This window comes from Maylandia zebra, linkage group LG3 (assembly GCF_041146795.1).
Source record: "Maylandia zebra isolate NMK-2024a linkage group LG3, Mzebra_GT3a, whole genome shotgun sequence".
Lineage (NCBI taxonomy): Eukaryota > Metazoa > Chordata > Actinopteri > Cichliformes > Cichlidae > Maylandia > Maylandia zebra.
Window position 1 is genome coordinate 35005361 of NC_135169.1, and position 22540 is coordinate 35027900.

General features: G+C 44.2%; 1 protein-coding gene across 2 annotated transcripts in view; it reads left to right on the top strand.

Moving 5' to 3' along the window:
- The first annotated feature begins 2577 nt into the window (after positions 1-2577).
- rbpjb (recombination signal binding protein for immunoglobulin kappa J region b) overlaps positions 2578-22540 on the top strand; it is a 67706-nt gene continuing 47743 nt past the window's right edge. The window contains exon 1 of one of the 2 annotated variants that reach the window (XM_076881773.1): positions 2578-2597. Coding sequence is in view for 1 of the 2 variants with exons in the window: in XM_004562683.6 (XP_004562740.1) it covers positions 17757-17776 (20 nt within the window). In the remaining variant the exon portion in view is untranslated. Of the gene's footprint in view, positions 2598-17489; positions 17777-22540 lie in introns of those variants that run through there. The other variant, XM_004562683.6, reaches the window with a different exon arrangement.

Below are 22540 nucleotides of genomic sequence, written 5' to 3' on the forward strand. Positions count from 1 at the left end.
ACCACACTACAGTCCATCTATCAATGACTGTATGTGAGTTGTCAATAAAGGAACCAATAAATGATTTAATATCTGACAAGAAAATCAATGCATCTGACACTCTTACTGGTTTATCACGTGTGCAGATGAGCCATCTAGGGCCCCGCTCACTAAGACCTAGAGAGTATGAGTATTTTACCTAATTAGCCGGCGGCTGCTTGCCGGAAATCAGAGTGAAATCAATCGCTAAAGCCACGGTCATGTAGGCCTAGAGACTGGTCAGTGATTCCCACCCCTACTCCCCAGGCAACCACAGTTCCCTAGGGTGTAGTCCCCAACTAGTTGGCAAGTGGTTGCTGGAGGTTGCTAGGTAAAATTACTCGTACTCAGCAAGGAGGTCAGGGTGTCTGAGAGTGAAGTAAGCAAAGCATTAAAAATGAATGGTGCTGCTAGCTGGTCGCTAGCAGATATCCAGAGTTGCCCCGTTTGTAAGGAAGATGTTGACCCTCCTGCAAACACTTTTCAGCTACTACAAAACGCAGCCTTTCAAAATGTGTTGGTTGCAGTGGTAAAGAGGCAGTTTGCAAAAAAACCGCCAACGCCTCACCCAGCAGTTGCAAAACTGTGAAAAGCGCGACACAAACCGTAAATGGAGCCGGTTAACCTTCAAAGTCAACCTTTTGAAACATTGTGGTTTCCGGTTTAGGCACAACTTTTAGTTTGAAGGTGAACATTCTCGGTTTCTGGTTTACGTTGCAATTTTCCAAGTTTCACCACAGTTCGGTGGTCTGTAATATTTCACGCAAATCTGAGTCTTTCATGCAAACGTGCTGAGAGAACAAGAAGCCACTCGCTGAATGGGTGAGTAATGCACATTTTTCCTGTTCAATTTCATATAAATTTAATTTAATTTAAACAGCAACAAATCACAATTAACAGTCATCAGGCTGCCAGGTGTTTGTGAACCAGCGTGTTTCAGGAGTTGTGTCCCTTTGTAGAGGTATTTGCTTACTGGGTGGGTGGGGGGTTCAAACATGCTCCTGTGTAGTCCTCTAAAATCCCAACTGCTTGATGTTGTTGACGCTGTGTTAGTTGAATGCTGCCAAGTTGGCTGGAATACTGAAATAACCTCACAAAGTGGCTGTAGTGGACACTTTTCATTGTTTTTAACAATCTGTTTCACTTGGGGCTTTTTGTACATTATAACTTTGGTATTCTCAGCAGCTTGTTGATGGACCAGTAAGCAAGAGTAACCCACACAGCGGTTGTACCAGATACTTTGGACACAGCCCCCAACTGACAATATATGCTGTCTGCAAGCAGACGGGCAGTCCAAAGCTACCCACGGAGGAACAGCTTTACAGATTTAGCCTGAGGGATGAATAAGATGCAATATCATAGACCAGTAGAGTGCACAGTGGAAGGAGTTCTGAGCGAATGGATGAATCAACAAAACATTGGACTTTGACACAAGAGACCACTGTTTGTTTCTTGTCTCAAACCAACAGTCAGTGCTCGTTATGAAAACTGAGCACCATACATCGGTGTAACCCTAACATGCTTCTTTAAATACAGGCCAGAATCTTTCCCTTTCCCATGTCTTTCTTTTTGTGTGGCTAAACCAGTTTGGACCATAGAAAAATATAAAAGTCTCATCTTTCGACAGCCATTTGCAGTGGTTTTAGAGTTCACCAACAAATGTTGTGGCTATATATACATATATGTATATATAGTGGAGTGTACAGACAAATTAGGTATATTGTCAAATTTATCTTAACATCCATCTAAACCAGGAAACTGCAGCGTGACCATCTGAACAGAATATTTAAAGATGCTGCGATCAAAAAAAGGTTAACTGCTACCTGTTTTTAGCCTTTTAACGCTAACAGCTACTACATATAAAAACCACATACATCGAAGCATATTCTTCCAGCCCGTTGGCGTCAGCCCATACTTGATTCTGTTGCAGGCTTCACAAAGGAAGTCAAGTGGGACCATATTCGATTTTGGTAAAGCTTGAGGATTTCTCCAAGACGCCCGCCAACGTGATTTGAATCACCAACCTTGCAGTCACAACCTCACTTCATTAACCTTGAGAGGGTTAATGTCACCCTCTCCAAGCAGTGATGTCATGTTCGGTGATGGGGGGGTGGGTGGCAGGGCGCTCTAAAGGGGATCTGTGTGTGCGTGTGTGTGTTTGAACTTAGTAGTGGAGGAAAGGAGGAGGGGGATCCTATTTGTTTGTTTTGCCCTCCAGACGTGACCGAGAGCAGATTAAAGGATTTAGCTTTGGGGGGTGGCAGGAGGGTTTTAAACTCCCCACTATCTACATGCATTGGCTGATGAACACTCACACACCCTGAGGAGGTCAAAGAAATCAGGAAGTTTTCTTTTGTTTGAGATAAAAGCATCAGAGGCTGCTGGATAGATGTGAGGTTAGGTTAGAAGAAATTTATTAGGAGATGAGGTGCTAGAGCTTCATCGCCATCTGATCTTCTCTTGTTAAACCCCAAACCCAACTTTAAGCACCAACACAATTAGGATCCCAAAGTCTAGTAGTTCTGCACGTTCTCGTATTTGATGGCTTTGTTGGTGAATGGGAACTCCCGTGACAGCAGGTAAAAACAGTCTTCTTATTACTTCATATATTTAAATTTTACTTTAAACTGCTGTTTAAAGGACTATAATTTGTTATGCTCACTCTAAAATGTCTTTCTGAGAGCTGTAGTCACATATAGTCTATTTAGGCCAACTGATTAATTGACTAATAACTGCCACCAGACATATGTTACGGACTTGGCTTTGTCCTTACAGTAAAATGAATGCAAAGCACCTCACCACCACCGCTACCTCCACGCAGCGCCAGCCTGCCACGCGCACATGCAGGCTGTGTATGTAATTTTCTGTGGGCTTCAGAGGAAGGGGGTGTGGTTGCGAAGGGAGAGGTAATGAGGGTGGTGGTGGTGGGTGGAGGGGCGCAAAGGGCAAACAAACGAATGAACGCCAAGCTCAAATTCAACCGCAGGTTGGCGAGGCTGAGCCCGGGGACTACCGTGGTGTGGCTCTTTTGTAATGTATATCAAGTTCAGCAAGGGCCTTTTCATCTGACAGGCCATTGTTAAGGAGCGCTAGCCAGCGTTCCACTCCCCTCTTAACCCCACCCACCCGACACGGGAGCAGGTTGGCTTGCAATTGTTTTATGGAAATGCACGCGGGCCTGGCCGGGTGTCTGTCAGGCGAGGACGGCAAGGGTGGGGTGGGGTTTGATTTTGTGTCTGTGGATGTGTGTGTGTGTGTCTGACTGTGAGTAGGTGGGGGGGTTGGCGAGGGGCAGTGGGGGTGGATGTGACGCCGACCCCAGCGAACGCCCCTGACCCCGAGCAGATGGCGAGGCAGGGTCTCTCCGCTGAGCCAGAATTAATAGCGTGTGCCATGTCACATTGTCTGAGACAGGCCTGACTAAAACTCCCCCCCCCCACTTCCATCCTGATTTTTGCCCCCCCTCCCACACACACACACACACACACACACACACACACACACACACACACACACACATATCTGTTTGAATATCTGCTTCACCATTTCTTTTTGCTTGCCCCCCTCCTCTTCCTTAAATGTCCCCTCCACCCTGTTCTCCTTCTGGATCTTTTTTTTTTTTTTACCTCCAACACATCACTCGTCTCTTCCTCCTCCCCCCTCCACCCACCCATCATCCACAATCTTCTCCAGCTTCCCCACAGAGTGCTTACTCTTCCAGGCACTCGTTTGCTCATTCATTCACTCATTCATTTATTCACGTGCGCCTCATTCATCCCTCTTTTTAACAGACACTCATTCACAGGTTTGCCCACTCGCCGAGGCTTTATTGGAGGACAATTAAGGCACCTGCGTTTCTAAAGCTCCCCCACTGAATGCCTGCCACCCCATTTCCTCACCCGTCTGTTCCCACTACTACTACTGTTCCCTCGCTCGCTTGTTCTAATATCCGGCCTCGCTCGCTAATGTACAGTGTCGCTGGCTCAGCCCAATCGCTCGCCGTCATTCAGTCACGCCATATAAAAAGGCAGAAGATCACTTTTGGTCTTCCATTTATGCTGAGGCCACTGAAAGCTTTTCAAAGATGCATCCCAAAGTGAATACATCTGAAAGTGTTGGTATCAAATTGCCCTGCAGATGGGAGAAGTGGTGATTTATGACTGCCGTGTGATGGATTTATGAGAATCTTGATTTACTGGTGCATAAAAACATTTTTCGCAGTGAAAATCTACTTGCAGGTGCTGCACCAAGTGGCCTTCACGGGGCCAAAATGGGGATTAGCAATTTTATTATGTATTGCAAACACGCACATTGCTCCAAGCGCGAGGCTGTCTTATCAGACCTTATCTGCTTTGTTTTGTCGTGCTGTACACATAAAAAAGGTTTCACCCCTCTTTTGGTCAAAGGTGTTATCTTGGACCGTTCCCCAGCTGGTTGCTGAGTAGTTGTAAACCCCAGTCACGGCTCGCCAGGTGCAGCATGCTTGTAAAGTGTGTATTTACTGTAAACAGTCTTTATTTGATGTTTCCGACTCCAGCCAGACAGCTTCCCAGTTGTCTTCCCTCCGCTCAGGTCCTGCCGTCACTGAAATGGGAAAGATCGTGATTACTAAATTCAACATAGCTGCCCTGCCAGCCTTCCCGGCACTGACTCGCACTGCCCCTCGAGTCCGCTGCACCACCCCTTCCCTGCAGCGGAGCCTCTGCCACAGTAGTGCTGGAAGTTGCTGTCTGTCACTTGGTGAAATCTGTGATAAAAAAGGGTCCTTGTTGCAACGACGACTGTTAATATTTGCCTTGAAGGTAAAAGTTGAGCCTTTTTAAAAATGTCATTTGCAGCAGTTTTTACTCTGTTTCCAGTTTGTGTCACGTTTTTATTAGTTTCACTATTGCTTGGCGAGCAGTTGGTGAGCGTTTGCAGACAAGGCAGAATCTTCCATGCAAACTACTGGTAACCAAAGCAATCGTAAAGAGGTTTTTGCCTCTTTGCAATTTAATTTCTCATCAGCGGGTTGCCGAATAATCACTTTTCCATAGAGACCAGTGACTATCAGGGGGTCAGTGACCAGTTTCCATGTCTGCATGATTCGGTCTTAGAAATCAGTGAGTACCACCATCTCCAAACCATCATAGCAGGTCTCATTACCTCTAAACCAAAAACAAGACTTAGCACTGAAGTCATCATGTTGACTGTTTATTGTGAAAATGATAACACCCTTTTTGGTTTAGTGTGAGCATGCTAAATTTAGCTCATTCGCACTAAACACAAAGGGCAGCTGGTGTTGCTGGAATTTTAATAGATTTGAAGGCATTGAACTTGATGCTAGTCCATGCAGCAGTTGTTAAAACAGAGTCTAAATCTGCTCGACTTACAGACCGACTGACCGGCATTGCCTTCCATGGAGCCGTGCCACTAGGTTGGCTAAAATCCACACCCATGCCGTGCTGTCTTTCAGAATGCGGATGTTCACTATCTAGTGTGTGGGTGTGGAACGATCACAAATATTTGCAGGGTCTTTCTCTCTCTTCTCTCCTGGAGCAGCAGGGTGGCTGCCAGGAATTGGACAGAGGGTCAGGGGTATGATCATCCCCCCCTCCGTTCCTAATCACCAGTCCTCTTCCTGCCCCTCAGCTCCTCTCCGACCCCTGCCTCCATTCTCTCTATCAGCCCCCAGACGGATAGCTGGGAGATGGAGGAGGGAGGGAGAAAGGAGCACAGGGTCACGGCCCCAGCGGTGCAGCCACTTGGCCAGAGATTGTTTGTGAGTGTGCGCGTTTGGATGCTCCATGTGTGGGCGTGTGTGCAGCTTGCACCGACTGTATCACCTCTTCCTCTTTGTGTGTCAGAGATTTTTTTTTTCCAGCTTAATTTTTGCGGACAAGGCAGGCGCTGCAAAATGTTTTGTGATGTGCGAATACATTTGTGCAAGCGTTCGTGTGGAGACAGAGAAGAAGAGAGAGAGAGTGTGGGCGTCAAGGAGGCAAAGGTCAAGGTTTGAGAGGTTCACTTGGCTGAGGTTTGTTCCCTCCAAAACCCCCACCAGCCAAATATGCTGCAGTTAACAAAGTAAAGCTGTCTGTCTAAACACGATCTACTAAACAATTGCAATACTAGCCCAGACTTTTTTAAGTCATGTAAATATACAATAAATCATGTTTTACAAGTTCACGAGTGCACGAGGAAGAGGAAGCTGGGAGCAAACGTACACGGATATTGGTTTAAGAATCACTGGAGCAACTGATATTTTTCGTCTTGCAGAAACAATCCATTTGAGATGTCCTCAACAAACAAAAAATGCACTTCTTTGAGGTTTGGGCTGAGCTGAGCAAGAGTACTTTGTGCCCACTAATAACTGTCTATCAATCTTTTTGTCATGATATAATACCACCTGTCACTTGCTCTTGTTAAAGAAACATTAACATTGTGTATTGTAACATTATCGGGCTGCTTCTGCTATGAGCCTTCACCACGCTTTGGCCTTAGAAGTCTTAACTGACGAGGGCGGCAGGCCAAGCTAAACGAGTCACGGTCCTAGTTTACTGAATGTGAATATATCCCGGGAGGTTTTTCACAAAGTGGAAAGCCTTACTTTTGTTGGAAGCGTCTATTGTTATGACATTTTTGACCCTGTTCCTGATTAGTCTCTTAAGGGTTTGCATTTTGGAGACGTTTCGGCTCTTTTTCTGGCAAAGAACGTCACTGGCTTCCGGCCTAGCCGACCGTGATACTGGATCCATAGGCTCAGAAGATGGTGTTTCAACCACATCCTGACAACAAACAAAGTAGCTCGTGTTGAAGTTAGAGAATTTTTGCAGCATATACTCCTTACATCTTCCATAAATCATGCTTTTGATCCACGCGAGGGGGTCAAGAAGAGATTCGTTTCGGGGCTGCACGCATCGATTCAGATTTTCTGAGGTGGAACGCGGCCATCGCTCACATCCATAGAAGCTTTGCATCGCAGCTAAATCGCCAAAGAAGGTGTTGTTTGGATGTTTATGACGAACATCCTGACGTTTGAAACAATTAAGTTGAGCTATTTGAGATTTCTGACTCCTATTTTGTTTGTGAGTCATTCATTGAAAGTTTTATGACTTATTACAACACACACATGATATTATTACACACACTTTTGGGTTCCTGGCTGTCGTCTCTTTACTTAACAGCTCCTCTTGAGAAACAAGGATTTATGCTTAATAAAACGGCTTATGGGAGTCTCAGCGGTAGTTGTTGAGGGGCTGGATTGCAGTACACATTTACTTTCCTCACTAACAGTCCCTTAGCTAGACTGAGAGCTGGAACCGGCAACCTTTAGGAAGCCTGCTTGGCTGACTTTGTAGGATCTTGTGCTTGTAATCCCTAAAAGAGCAACTAAAATGTCAGCTTACTATCTTTATTTCCAAGAATGATATGATAGGGTAAATATTTATCCCAAAGAGATGGAAATTGGATATGGTTAGCTGAGCTTAGCATGACCAGAAGTAGGGGAAGCAGCTAGCCTGTCATTTTATCCACACAGGACAAGTATATTCCTGTCACTGATTAGCTTTTCCTGCTATAGTTTACCATTTTTCCAGCTTGCTGAATTATAATATATGATGATGTTTCAATCTTCTCAGTAGAGGTGAACCAGTCAGTTAGCTTAGCTTAGCATGAAGACTGGAAAAGGGAGGAGAGGCCAGGTAGACACTCAGTAAATGCAAAGCTTCTCAAGAAATACAGGGAGTGCAGAATTATTAGGCAAGTTGTATTTGTGAGGAATAATTTTATTATTGAACAACAACCATGTTCTCAATGAACCCAAAAAACTCATTAATATCAAAGCTGAATGTTTTTGGAAGTAGTTTTTAGTTTTAGCTATTTTAGGGGGATATCTGTGTGTGCAGGTGACTATTACTGTGCATAATTATTAGGCAACTTAACAAAAAACAAATATATACCCATTTCAATTATTAATTTTTACCAGTGAAACCAATATAACATCTCCACATTCACAAATATACATTTCTGACATTCAAAAACAAAACAAAAACAAATCAGCGACCAATATAGCCAACCTTTCTTTGCAAGGACACTCAAAAGCCTGCCATCCATGGATTCTGTCAGTGTTTTGATCTGTTCACCATCAACATTGCGTGCAGCAGCAACCACAGCCTCCCAGACACTGTTCAGAGAGGTGTACTGTTTTCCCTCCTTGTAAATCTCACATTTGATGATGGACCACAGGTTCTCAATGGGGTTCAGATCAGGTGAACAAGGAGGCCATGTCATTAGTTTTTCTTCTTTTATACCCTTTCTTGCCAGCCACGCTGTGGAGTACTTGGACGTGTGTGATGGAGCATTGTCCTGCATGAAAATCATGTTTTTCTTGAAGGATGCAGACTTCTTCCTGTACCACTGCTTGAAGAAGGTGTCTTCCAGAAACTGGCAGTAGGACTGGGAGTTGAGCTTGACTCCATCCTCAACCCGAAAAGGCCCCACAAGCTCATCTTTGATGATACCAGCCCAAACCAGTACTCCACCTCCACCTTGCTGGCGTCTGAGTCGGACTGGAGCTCTCTGCCCTTTACCAATCCAGCCACGGGCCCATCCATCTGGCCCATCAAGACTCACTCTCATTTCATCAGTCCATAAAACCTTAGAAAAACCAGTCTTGACGTTTCAGCTTGTGTGTCTTGTTCAGTGGTGGTCGTCTTTCAGCCTTTCTTACCTTGGCCATGTCTCTGAGTATTGCACACCTTGTGCTTTTGGGCACTCCAATGATGTTGCAGTTCTGAAATATGGCCAAACTGGTGGCAAGTGGCATCTTGGCAGCTGCACGCTTGACTTTTCTCAGTTCATGGGCAGTTATTTTGCGCCTTGGTTTTTCCACACGCTTCTTGCGACCCTGTTGACTATTTTGAATGAAACGCTTGATTGTTCGATGATCACGCTTCAGAAGCTTTGCAATTTTGAGACTGCTGCATCCCTCTGCAAGATATCTCACTATTTTTGACTTTTCTGAGCCTGTCAAGTCCTTCTTTTGATCCATTTTGCCAAAGGAAAGGACGTTGCCTAATAATTATGCACACCTGATATAGGGTGTTGATGTCATTAGACCACACCCCTTCTCATTACAGAGATGCACATCACCTAATATGCTTAATTGGTAGTAGGCTTTCGAGCCTATACAGCTTGGAGTAAGACAACATGCATGAAGAGGATGATGTGGACAAAATACTCGTTTGCCTAATAATTCTGCATTACCTGTAGTCTGAGGATTAGCCCGATTAGAGGCTTAGTGAGGCAGTTTCAGGTATACCTGTGGGTTTTATGAAGGTGGTTCACTTCTTATTGGGATACATCAGAATGTAAAATAAGCCAGGCCAAATATATACTGGGTATGCTGACAATGCAACATTATTACATTTCAGTTCTTGCATGGATTGAACATGCATCCATCCATCCATCCATTTGCTGTGGCCACAGCAGTCTCAGCAGAGACCTTACACCAACCTCTCCCCAGGCACTTTCATCAACTCTTCCATGGAGTCATCAAGGCACTCCCCAAGCCAACCAAGAAATGCAATCTGTCCAGCATATCCTGGGGCTCGTCTGGCACCTCCTCCTAGTAGGACATCCCTAAAACACCTCACCTAGGATGTGCACAGCAAGCATCCTAGTCATATGCCCACACCACCATAAATTATTCATTTGATGGTTCCTAAAAGACCAAGGTCTTTACACTCAGTTACATAGAGTGGGTCTACCAATAAGGAGGCTGATGGATTGATCCCCAGCTCTTCCAGTCCATCTGCCAAAATATCCTTGGGCAAGATACTAGATGCTACTATTCGGGAAAGATCAGGTTTCCTCCAATTTTTCTATCCGATAGAAAGCGTGACTGGGCGAATGAGACACGAGGGGGCTCACATTGGTGCAGCTTGCAGCCCACAGTGAAGCAGCAGGAATGAGAATCAGCGCCTCGAATCAGTGACAAAAAAGGCTGAATGTCCCCAGAGTGATCTGCCTTAAGTGGGGGAGTTTAAGTATCTTGAAATCTTGTTCTTGAATGATGATGCGGAAAGTGTAACAATCTGTTGTGGCAAAGACAGAGATGAGAACGACTGCTAAGCTGTATTTAAAATACAGATTAAAAATGTGTTCAATGCTAATTAGACTGGTTGTTACATAGCCACCCTTATTTTCGTACTAAGCTTTTGGTTGATGGACTTTTTCACTGTTTGAATGAGGCAGACTAGTTATTATCACCATTAATGTTAGCCTTTTAGCTAAATGAAGCTAACTAAATGCTATTTTCAGACAAACGTGTGAGATCGGAACAACTTTCTTTTATTAGTACGCATACTTAGGATCCTTTTATGCTTGAGGAACACTTTAAAGGTGTGTAAAAGTGAAAAGAACTTGCAGGTGATTTAAAAAACCTTTTTCCTTCCTTAGGCATATGAACAAATAACTCGACATGATGAATGAGCTACATTTTCTGTTGAACGTAGCCTACAGTAGCCTGACCGTTCCCATTATGTCTTATTTAGGTTGCTGCAGAACTCCTTCAGCATTATTCTGAGTAGCAATAATATGTCATTATAAAATGTGTTTCATATACAGAAAAGGGCAAAATCTATGTTTGGCTGCTTTGATTAAACCCATTGGCATGCATCAATATTCCGAATATTCCCCTCTGACATTGTCACGTTTTCCACCGGACAGTCTTGACTTTCCATAACATAATGCATTCGGCATGTTTTCAGAGCTCACAGTCAGCTCTGCTTTTTTAATCAAAGCACAATACCCCGAGGCAAATGCTGATTTAAAAAGATGGCGACAAGAAACAAAGCCAAGCCGGCCCAGAGCGAGGCTCACATAACTTTTTATGAGAAAGCCTTCCCTCTGGTGAAAACAAGAATGAAATCCGCTGTGCGTGACCCACAACAAGATGATCATCAAAGTGCCATGGCTGCAACGGTGATGTAACTCCTCAGGTAACGGAGCGAATGCGCTATTTTTACTGATAACCATCGCACTAATGGATTTATGGGTCTTTGTGATCGTGTCGTGCTTGTGAAAGTCTGTAATCTAGCTCTATTACAGCATGTGCGAGAGGATAATTAATGAATACACGCTGTGGATTTCTGTGATCGCTCTTCATTATAAATTGGGAATGTGATCAGTTATCAGACAAACAATAGATCATAAAGGCTCTTATTAAACCCATAAGCCCTGGATTGTGTTTCTTAAAGCAGCGGTGTAAGTCAATCATATAACATTTCTTTTCTCTTTTTTTTTCCTATGTGATATCCAAGCTGTGGGTTAAGGAAGTGTCAGAGCTGCCAGATAGCGTGCCTGTGCAGTTCTCGCCCCACATACGTTTGGCAGCTTGAACTCGCCGTGAACCGTTCAGAGTCCAGGAAAGGGGAAACGTCTCTTTCCTCATGCCTCCCATTCGCCTCTTTCTTTCAGAAGAGCGGGCTTGCAAAACAGGCCCTTCAGCTCCCTTGGCAGTCTGCAAACTTATCACCCTGTCGTTCTCTGCAAAAAGCAGTTGGGCACTGCGATGTCTTTGGGACCTAATTGTAATGACAGTCATGTGATAAAAGTGAGGAGGCTTTGAATGGAAGGGCGAGAGGGGGAGAGAAGGCGCGCCCCTTACTCGGACACATCGTCCTTCCCATTTGTCAAACTGTCTGCCCTCGTCCGCCCCAGGCTTTTCCCACGAGGCCTCGGCAGCGAGACAGATGGACCTGACGGATGGACGAATAGACAGGGAAGCCCTTTTCTGCCGTGAACTCAGACTCACACGAGCCAGAGTTGATCAGTTTGTAATTTTTATTCTTACGATAACGCACTGATGAGTTTGTTTACAGCAGTAAGTGGACTTTTCCTGCAACCGAGTCCATCCTTCATGTCCGCATCCATCAGCTCGCGTGTCTTACATCTGACCCAGTGTCTCTCGGCCCACCTTCCTCTGTCTGTCGCTGCTTTGCACTTCTACTGTGCTGTAGTGTGTCAGGAAGTTTCACCACCCCGGCTGTAATGAGTAAGTCGAAGAGTTGCTCATCAGGAAGCTTGATCTGCACTTCCCTAATTGGTTCACTTTCTCTCTCGCGCTTTGTTCGACTCGTCACATCTGCTGATGACAATCATTTCCCTCTTTTATGGCTTCTTCTTTTTTTTTCTTAGAAGTGTTACTAGGGCCTTCAGCTTAGCGGGATAAGCTGGATGTGAAAATTGGCCAAACTTACAGAACAATAACGCGTTAATTTTGCAATTTCAACTCAGTACTCAAAGGAAGGGGAATTGTGAGACTTTACTGTCGATTGGTGCAACACCACCCTTCAGCCCAAACCGTTCAGACTGCGGCGCTGATGGGATGATGTACGAGTTAGTGGCGTTTCCGCTGGGGACTAGGATTTCTCTCGCCCTCTATCTCAATCTGTCTTTCATTCTGAGCCACAAGCTTAAAGCAGTCAAGTGCGGGGATTTATAGACCCGAGGCTTACGGCTTAGTCATGATTGCCTGAATTGGCCCTGGCTCTGGTAAAATAAATGGTTTTTCACTCCTAATGAGAGAACGGGACATGGAGGGGAAGGAGGAAATTGAAATGATGAAGAAAAATGATCAAGAATCCAAAGCTTGGAGCAGGAGAGAAACATGTATATGACAGGAAAAAGCCTTAAAATTGTGTTTGCAAGTGGCCTTTTAAATCGAGTTACGTTTAAAGAGAACCAGGAAAGGTCAAAGATCAGACTTCGAAGTTTTGGAATTGCTAATAGCACTAAAATGTAAAAGTGAAGTAGCTTCTTCTCTTTTTCTATTTGACTCTTATTTTCTCTGAAAACTGTAGTTGCTCTTTTTTTTTTTTTTTAAGCTTTTTTTCCTTTTACTGTGTTCAGCTGTAAAACATTTGAGGAAACTTTATGCTTCCCCTTTCAGCTCTGAGTGTAACTGGAGGTTCTCGGATGGCTATAAAAAAAAAGAAGGAAAGGAAAAATGGTTGAGGGCAGGATGAGGTCCTCGTCTCTGAGGTCTCTGCGTCTTCATAGAGCGGGCTGCAGGCCAGGCACACTCTATGCAACTCTTTAACTCGCCCTCCTTTTTTTCTCTTTCTCTCTGGCAGAACAGTGAAGCTCCGTAAAAATGAATTATGCATTTGAAAGATATGAAATGGGTAGATTTATACAATGTACGCTGGGGGATATCACATCTGCTACTTTACACAGAGAATCTGTTTGGTGGTGCTGCGCACTGACACTGATAGGTTATCTGTCACGGACGGAGGTGAGCAAAAACTGCTATTTCATGCGCTCACACTTTTTTGATTTCTTCTTGATTCGTATCATATCTCACAGCGAGCGGAATAGTTTGATATTTTGGAAACTGTTTGCTTTAACAGTTCATTGAAAAGATACCACGCTCATGTTCCTGTGCTGCCTTTGCAGCTGGAGCCAGCAGCCAGTTAGCTTAGCGCAGAATAAAGACTGTCTAAGAGACTTACATAATGCAGGTACTGAGGACTTTAAATCGCCAATGTCACCAATTTAGTGTCCTATCAACAACCTGTTTCGTGATGTCACAGTGGCCTTTTACTGACAGACTGTATATAAAAGATGGTGGTAGCCAATACCGCATCACCCACTGACTCTGAAGCCTCAGTTTTAGCATTTGGACATCATAGTGGAGCCAGACAGCCTAGCATGGTCAGAAGTGTGCATTCACATAAAAAATACAGATATCTGCTAATCAGCAGGCAGAAATAACATATCACTGATATATAAAAGGTCTTGGGTGGTCTTTCAGTAAAATTAAGTGCACAGCAATATGTATTATTTGTCAGGTAATTACCATAAAAAATACTTCAAAAATCACCACTGCAGAGGCAGATGCTGTCAGTCAAGTCTTAAATTTTATTAAGATTTGACTAGCAATGTCAAGTCTTAAAATTAAGGTGAGCTATAAAGGTAGCGCTGAGATTTGGTGGTTAGCACTGTTGCCCTACAGTGAGACAGTCCTGGGACTGAATAAACCAGCTGTCTGGAGCCTCTCTGTGTGGAGTTTGCATAGTTTTCCTGAACCGTCCTGAGCCAGAAGTACCGGGAGAACTACATCTACACTCTAAAGATATGCTATAGTAGCTGTAGGTAGTAATATGGTAGCAGTTTAAGTAGAGACACTCAGATCTCCCTCTTCCGGGGGCTCTCCGAGGCATTCCCAAGCCACATCATCTATCCAGCATGACCCCAGGGCCTCCACCCACTGGGATATGCCTGGAAGACCCTCTAATGTGGAGGAGTAGCAGCACTATACCAAGCTCTGCCTCCTGGACTCAAGTGTTAAACTTTGATTATATTTTCCACACCGTGAATCCACTACTGTCGCTTGGGTTAGAGTGATGCAAGGTTCATCATTAAACGTGGAGTGCAATGGTTTGAGTGGAAGTGGATGTCCATGTCTGTGTCAACAATAGAGCATAATCAACGTTTTAGCCCTGCAACAGACTGGCGGCCTATCCAGGGTGTATCCCGCCTCTCACTTCATGACTTTTGGTTGCCAGACTTCAGGAGTCTGGCAACCCTGAACTGGATGGAGGACATGGATGGATGAATCCATTCACTTTCTTTCCAAACTGCTTAGACTACCATGACCTGGATGACTGAGAACCTATCCGGTTGTTCAGTGATGACGCGACGAATCCTACTTCCGGGTCTAAAGTAGTCTGCGTTTAATATGGCTTTTGTGTTGTTAACATGTTTAATGTTATGTATTTTCTTCTATTTGATCTCAAAAAGCTCCTAAAACAGTCAGTGATCCCTGTTGACCTCCCTCGGCTTTTATTACCACTAATCATTTATTTAAGCTCAGTCTTTAAAACCTTAGGATGTAACTACAGCCCAGCCCATGCAGCAGTATATGAATGACTAACCTCGTATTGTGGATGGATTATCTCAGTTGTTCTCCTGGCTGAAGTTTGGTCCTTTTACAGCATCCTGCCATGCGATTACATTTGTTCCTGACCACCGAGAACACTCACGGTAACTTTTATCGAGTGGAAAAAAAGTTAGCTTGTTTATATTATGCTAACATAGCTGTGTTGCTAGCGGTCACCTAGCACATCATTATATACCAGCTAGCCCAACTTCAGTAACCCTACAAACGTCACTGCTGTTTAGTTTTCTGTCTTCATTTATGCTGGAAGTGATAGCAGAGCTGTACGTTTTAATTTGTTTCCAAAACCCCGCAGTCAGGACATGCTATATTGTATTTAGATAGAAGCTAGCGAGCTAACTTCCTGCTAACTTCTAACTCCGTTAAATGTCATAAATTCCGTTTTCATGGATGCCTGGATGTTAAACTCAATTCTTACACCTGGTAGAGCAGAACGCTGATCATTTTATTAAAGATGAAAGACTTTAGACAGTTTTTCAACTCTCAGTAATGCCATAGTGATCGTTTGATATATGGACCTGCAGCGGAGTTTAGACCCAGACACGGCTAGTGACGTCAGACTGAACAACCGGATACAGACATGTTTATGTCTCCTGCAACGTCTGACACCTTAACGTGGAACTCACATTTGAAGCCTGCCTCAAGTGGCCATTTGAGGAAATGCACTTGTTTGCAATAGAGATTGACAGACCACGTGACTTTCGCGCATTGCACGCCGGGTACTCGTGGCAAAACAATCCAAGCAATGCATCAAACGCAAGCATTTGCAGCACCGCAAAACGTTCATTCTCCGGTTCCAATACCTTCTTGCTTTTTCTTTGCCCCCCCAAAAGATTTATGTACAAAACGAAGTAGAACAATGCCGGTCCGTACAAAGACAGACTTGATGAAAAGTCAAAGAAAAGATACGAGGAAAAAATCAAAGGAGTGAAAGGGTTAGACCCTTACGAGCACGTCTTCATTTCAAAACAACTTAAATATCCCACAAAAACTAATGTTAAGTTGATATTTTAATCAATAAAAAACAACTAACTGTAAAAACTCAAATATAAAAAGATGAACATATTTCCCAATATATTAAATTACCCATCTGTCATTACCCATATATTTTAATACCTTAACAAACAATTGCCAGATGGATTATTTATTGACCTTTTTGATTAATTAAAAAAAAGAAATTAAATATTAATTTGGATATATGAGTTTTAATATATATCATATTTGCAACATTCAGATTTTGTGTGTGTGTGTGTGTGTGTGTGTGTGTGTGTGTGTGTGTGGGGGGGGTTGGGGTTGGGGGGGTCATACTGACAATTCAAAAAGCCTCAAAAATTGACAAAAAAGTGTATTGAAAAATATACACTTGACATTACAAGGTTAAGAAAAAGCTTTAAGCTTAAACTATTTTCCTTAAAAATATTGTGTGCATTTACACATAACAGCAAATCTCCCAAATATCCCTTTGGTGTTTGTCTATTTTTTTTTCTTTTTGATCTTCTTCATTCGCCCAAGAACCACTTTTTCCACACAAAACAGCCAGAGGCAGATCACTCACATAACATCTAACAAACGAAAGCATTGACTTGCCATCGGTGTGGTCTCAGAAGCCTTCTTTTCCTCTTTGAAGTTGGAAAAATTCCCACTAGAAGTCACTTGTTAGCTGAACAAAAATCCCAAACAGGTTTAAATGAAGGCTGTATGGGCACAAACACACATGGGGATGGGGACCTACATGAAGGTTTATGGCTCTTAGACCCCCTCCCAGATAAACAAGAATGGCTTGACCTGTTTGTTGTGGGGATGGTATAACACACAAACTGTTGGAAATGCACTTGAGGGAGGGGTGGAGTAGGGGCAGAAGCAGACAAGAAAAAAAAAAGGGGGGGGGGGGGGGGGCTAATAAAGCTTATGCCACATTTGCAAGCATGATCATTCTAAATAATAGCCTCCCTTGTACTTTGGGCTGAGGTTTGGTGTGGAGGGTGGTCATGGGACTGCCCAGTGTGATAGCAATGCACTAATCTTCTCTGCATGGTCCATTCGCATGTGTTCACACCATTGTTTCCACATTCTAAACAGGGACTGTAATGTTACCCAAGGGAATTGTATATTTGGGGCGTAGAAACCCTCCATTAATTTCTACTCTCATTTAAAGTCAGGGTACCCTTGCAGGTTTGCTGTCTGCAGTCAGCTGGGGAGCATATATGGATGACAATTTGGCTTGTAATTGCACACAGCTGTAAACGCAGGGACTCCACATGGAGACAGGATGCCTACAACAAAATGCGCGTGAGCCTGGGAAAACAAAAATCAAGGCTTTCCTCACCACTATCGTTTTTCCCCCTCTCAAACCAATCGGTGCTGTAATTTATTACCCGGTGAACACGTGGGAATAGTATTTCAGCGCCACAAGATAAACAAGTACTCGATTTCACGCATATCTCGCGATAGGGGACGCTCCCTCTGTGCTCGCCTATTGTGAGAGTTTTCCAATTCTCGCGTGAATTCGGAAGTTTCCCACGCCTGTTGTTGTGGCGTCTGCCCTTTTCGCTCACTCTCTCTCTTTCAGTGAGTGTGTGTGTGCGCGTGTGTGTGAGAGAGAGAGTGTGTATGTGTTGCTGTTACCCGCCGCCTCCCCTTTTTTTCTCTCCGTCTTACTCACCCACCCCCTTTTCTCTCCGACTCCCTCGTCCCTACACCTCCAGTCCTGCTCCTGTTGTCTCGGCGGATTGTTGGGCTGTGGGAGAGAAGGGGATATCGCGAGTATTGGAGTTTTGGTGAGAGTTTGTGGAAGATGGCGCCTGTTGTGACAGGGTGAGTCTGAGATTCGGGGCGGTGGGGAGCGGAGTTGATAAGAATATAACTTATTGCCATGAAATAGCTCACTTTTAACCCACGCGTTGTATCATCGAGCACACTGCACGTCCTCTGGCCGATGGTTTAGTAGCCAGAAGCCGTTTCTTTGTGTCAGTGTCTTTGCGTGCGAGTGTTTTTCCCCCTCTTTGACCAGTTACTTGCTTGAGCTGACTGTTGCTGCAGTGTTTTGTGAGCTAGCCCCTCTGCTAAGCGATACTTCACCCCCGGTGGTCCTTTTCTCCCAGACAACGGCGAACTGTTAGCTGCCAGGCTAAACAGCTAGACATGTTTGCGGGAGTAATTTGACGTCGATATCGCCGTTTCGTTTGAACCCTACCGACTGGGCTCACGCTGAGAGCTCTCGTTTTAATTCCTCGCCCTGTATTTGTTTTCGAAACGTGCTCAACATCCAGCTAGCCGGGGCAGCACGCTTACGAATCGGGACTCACGACTTAATGCGGCTAGCTGTCCGATAGTGGACGCTAGCTAGCGGTGTCTGACTGAAACACGTTGCGGTTTTGTGGCCAAACTGTCCGTTTAGCATCGTTTTTAAAACACTGTTGGCGCCGTGGTTTTCGCTTAATACGGCGTGTTAGCCGTCAATATTGAAGCTACCCCCCACACATGCATATACACACACAGTGTATAGCATGTACTTTTATGACTTCAGCTCTCTCCAAGAAGTGTAGCACTGTTGTATTTACTACATAAACTGCGACGTGGCTCTTATGAAAACCTAGTTCTCAAATGTGGAGTGCATCTAAGGACAAAATGCACAGCTCACGGCCATGTGTTTTTTAACCCCATCATCGCTGAAGAAAAATGTCCATTTTTCTCCAGTTAACCCGAGTGATCCGTCTCGTTTGTCTTATTTATCATATCTGTGTGACAGCTGCGACTTTTTGCTAATCTACACCGACATCCCTAAATATTAGACGCCCATCTTCGTAAAGTCATAAAGCATTGTGTGTAACAGTCAAATCTAATGTTTTGTATTTCCACCTTGAAATTTGTGACTGGGTATAGTTGGCGAGGATTGAATAATTGCAGCATCTCCATACTTTTAATAGGAAATGTGACTTGCTTAACATTTTCAAACATCCATTGAGCTGAATGTCGCTGCTTGTTTTGTCATCACTCATCAGTACTGTGTGACCGTGTTAATTCAATGTAAATGGGCTGTAGACCAGGTGGTGCTGTGTATAACTGAGCCGATTGGCTTTTCTACTCTGGTCAGGCTTTAGAATAAATCCTGATTAAAATTATTTGGCTTCACATTAGCTAGACACAACCTTTTTTTGTGGGTCTGGTTGGCTGCTGCACTGTGCAGGCAGTAATCCCCACAGACTAGGCACAGTGGGTGACAGACATGGTGCAGGGCTTGCTGGAGGTGTGTGTGTGGTGGGGGGGGGTGCTGCTGCTGTGTATGTTCATTTGGGGTTTTCCAGCAGAAGTGAACTGATTTTAGTTGGGGCGGGGGCAGAGGGAGGGAGCACGCAAGAGGGCAGGCGGGTCAGGTCTGGGTGGCTGGCCACCTGTCCAGATGATAGCTCCAGATTCGTGTGTGTGTTTTTCTGCTAGTGGGAGGGGAGGGAGTCAGTGTGTGCGAGAAGGATGGGGTGGGTGCGTGAGAGGTTCAACAGAAAATTAAAGTGCCATAAGGCCTTTTTTTTTTTTTTTTTTTTTTTTTTTTCCCAGCTAGTGGCAGACCTTGTTCATTGTAACGGTCAGAGGGGCACCAATGAGCCTAAACACACCCTGTTGCCCTAGTATATGGTTTGTGTGGTTCTGGTTTTAAACTGGGAGGGGCTCTGTAACCACACAGTTGTTAATAGTATCACAGCTCCTCTGCTGTGTTGTACAAAGGCTGCAGACAAAGATTTGTTTGACTTTGCTATCGTAGTCTCTAAAGGTGGATGCTGAGTTGTTAGGGGGCGGGCCAAATGTATGTGCCAGAAAACAAGCATCTGTGTCGGGCTTTCAGTGCATGTCTCTATAGCTCTGGTTATTATCAGATACATTAGAAAACACATGATAAATTATTCACAATTTATCTATCAGATCTCAGGCAGGCTTGAAAAATGTCCGAGAACAGTTTGTAATTTCCTCTTAGACAAAGATGAGGAGCTGCGGTCAGCTTGAATTCGTGTTATTTACAGCCTATTCGATTCCTGATAATAAAGAGGTCCATTGATGAAGTTCCCTGCAACATGTCCTTTTCCTTAGTTCCCCTTGATCTGCTTTCTAAGCTAAACATGCAGCATTAAAACATGAATAGTTTGTGGAGCACCTTGATCGGGTTTTCTTTATATGTTAATTCACGTTAACTGCACATTAACTAGGTTATACATTGATTTGCTAAGCTAATGGTTGTTTTCATTGTTGACTAATTTGTTGATTAAATCAATCAATACATCAGTTCATCATTTTGTCTGTGAACATGGTTTTTCCTGTGCATGTAAAAAAAAAAACAAATTGGCACCCTTCAAGGTTTTTTTTTTTTTTTTTTTTTTTGGCCTTCCACCAAAGAAAAATCGTGGGCTTTTTTTGTTTGTTTGTTTGTGAGGTTTAATTTGCTGAAGGTTTTTATTTATGGTCAGAATTGCCACAAAAATGCGCAGACTTCTACACTCACAGAAAACACAGACCATCAGCCTTGACTGTATATGCTGACTTGTGTCATGAGTGCCCCCAAAGCCCATTTTGAGCTAACAAAAAAATGTATGATGTAAATTTCTAACTAAATATGTAAAATGAGGCCAAACGAAAATGCATACATGCGGATTCTGTTTCGTTTTTGGTTTGTTTTTTTTGTGGGGGGGACACAATTAACAGTGCACACAATCTTCTCCCCTGATTTAACACACTCATATGTTGCAACCACAACACAAATTAGCTACCCCCCCCAAAAAAAACAACAACTCTCGAGCCTTCCTTTTTTATGTATTATTATGTATTAGAAGACGAAAAGAAACACAACCATGACCATATATGGCGTTGCTTTCGTAATCCCCCCCGCCAGAGAAACTGATTGTGATGGCTGAAAGAGCAGCACTGTTCACCTGGGATGATAAAAGCATGAATCACTTATTTCAACACTGCTCTGCCTTTGCTGTGTGCCCCAGGGGGACGAGATTCCATTTAGCTCACCCCCCCACACTCCTCGTCTGTCCCCCTGCCAAAAAAAAAAAAAAGAGAGAGAGGAGTCTTTCAGGCCAAAAGCCAAGCGTCTCTGTGCTGGTGTAATGATAGTACTGAGCCTGTCTTTGAGGCGCAAACTTGTGTTCTTGTATTTGTTTGGATGAGCGTGTGCTTTGAGCTCCGGGTCTGTGTTCATCCAGTTTAATGTGCACGTTTGAAGGGTGTACCTAGACATTAAAGTTGATCTGTGTGTGTGCATGTGCATCCACTCCCCAGAGTCCTCTCCTCTTCCCTGCTTCCTTTCATAAAAGGACAGATTCAGAGAGAGCAGCAGATGTCGAAGCGCTGACCTTTATGGTGGCAAAGGCTCAGGCTAGAGTTAAAAGACATGCCGAATCACCCGCCTCCCTCCCTGCTCCACACTTCTACCCCACACTCATGCACACACCCCTCAAGGCAGCAGCAGCCCCATGTCCACCTGCGTGTGCACACACACACTCAAAGGCAGAGCGCTCCTAGATAGGTTAACACTGGAGAGGATACTGGAGAGAGCTACCTGATCTGTAAGCCACCTCAGGATCCTACAGCCTCCGCAGCTGCCTCCTATCCACCCAGAGCTGTGAAAATCTTCAAAGTGTGTGGCATTTGGGGGTTACGAGCCAGGGGAGGGGGGCGTGAAGCTGCACAGAAGTCACAAGCAAAAGCACCAAAGCAAATGTGCCACAGCCAGACATCTTTAGGGGAGGATTTATTTCTTGTGCACAGTAGCCTATTGTTTTGGAAGTTCATACATATCCATTACTTCACATGATTGAAATATTCCCCGAAGCCTATAGTTTCTTTGAGAGTTCAGATTTGGCTTGTTTGTTTCGAAGGACCGCGGGTTGCTTAAAAGCCCCACACGCCCTGCTTGACTCAGTGTCTTCATTCTCTTGTTTCCCTATTCAGGCTGTTTGTGTGCGTCTGTCTCGGGGGAGCAACCACAGGAGACACCCAGGGGGATAGAAATGCACATTTTTTCGTAATTTGGCCTGGATCGCTGCCAAGTCAGCCGTCTTCGTTCTTGGTCCTCAGCCACGAGCATAAGTGTGCGCAAACTAGACATACCAGCATAACACCCCCTCCACTTCTGCTTATTCTAAGTGGCTGTATGTGTTTTAATGACCTTTTTTAACATGGGTGCATGGCTGGAAGGGAAAAAAAAGCCTGATAACAGAGTTGGATGCTTCATGCAAAACCACAGCACGAGGGGGATTTATTTACTTGTAGAAGGCGTACATTAGTCTGAGCTTTTTTTTCTTTCTTTCTTTTTTTTTTAAAATCTCTGGCATTTCCCAAAAATCTCACTGCTGTTTGGTTCAGCAAGGATGAAACAGATCGTTCTGATGTAAGTTTTGAAAACATCCCTGCCCTCATATTTGATAGAGGCCCAGCTCTTATTGGTAGTGTTGTTGTTGTTGTTCTTGGCCTCTGCTTCATGTCTTAGCTAAAGCTGGCAAGAGAACCAAAAAGCTAAGACAAGGCGAACACGACAAGCGGCGGTACATACTCCTCTGCCGATTCTGGTTTTTGAGCGCTTCT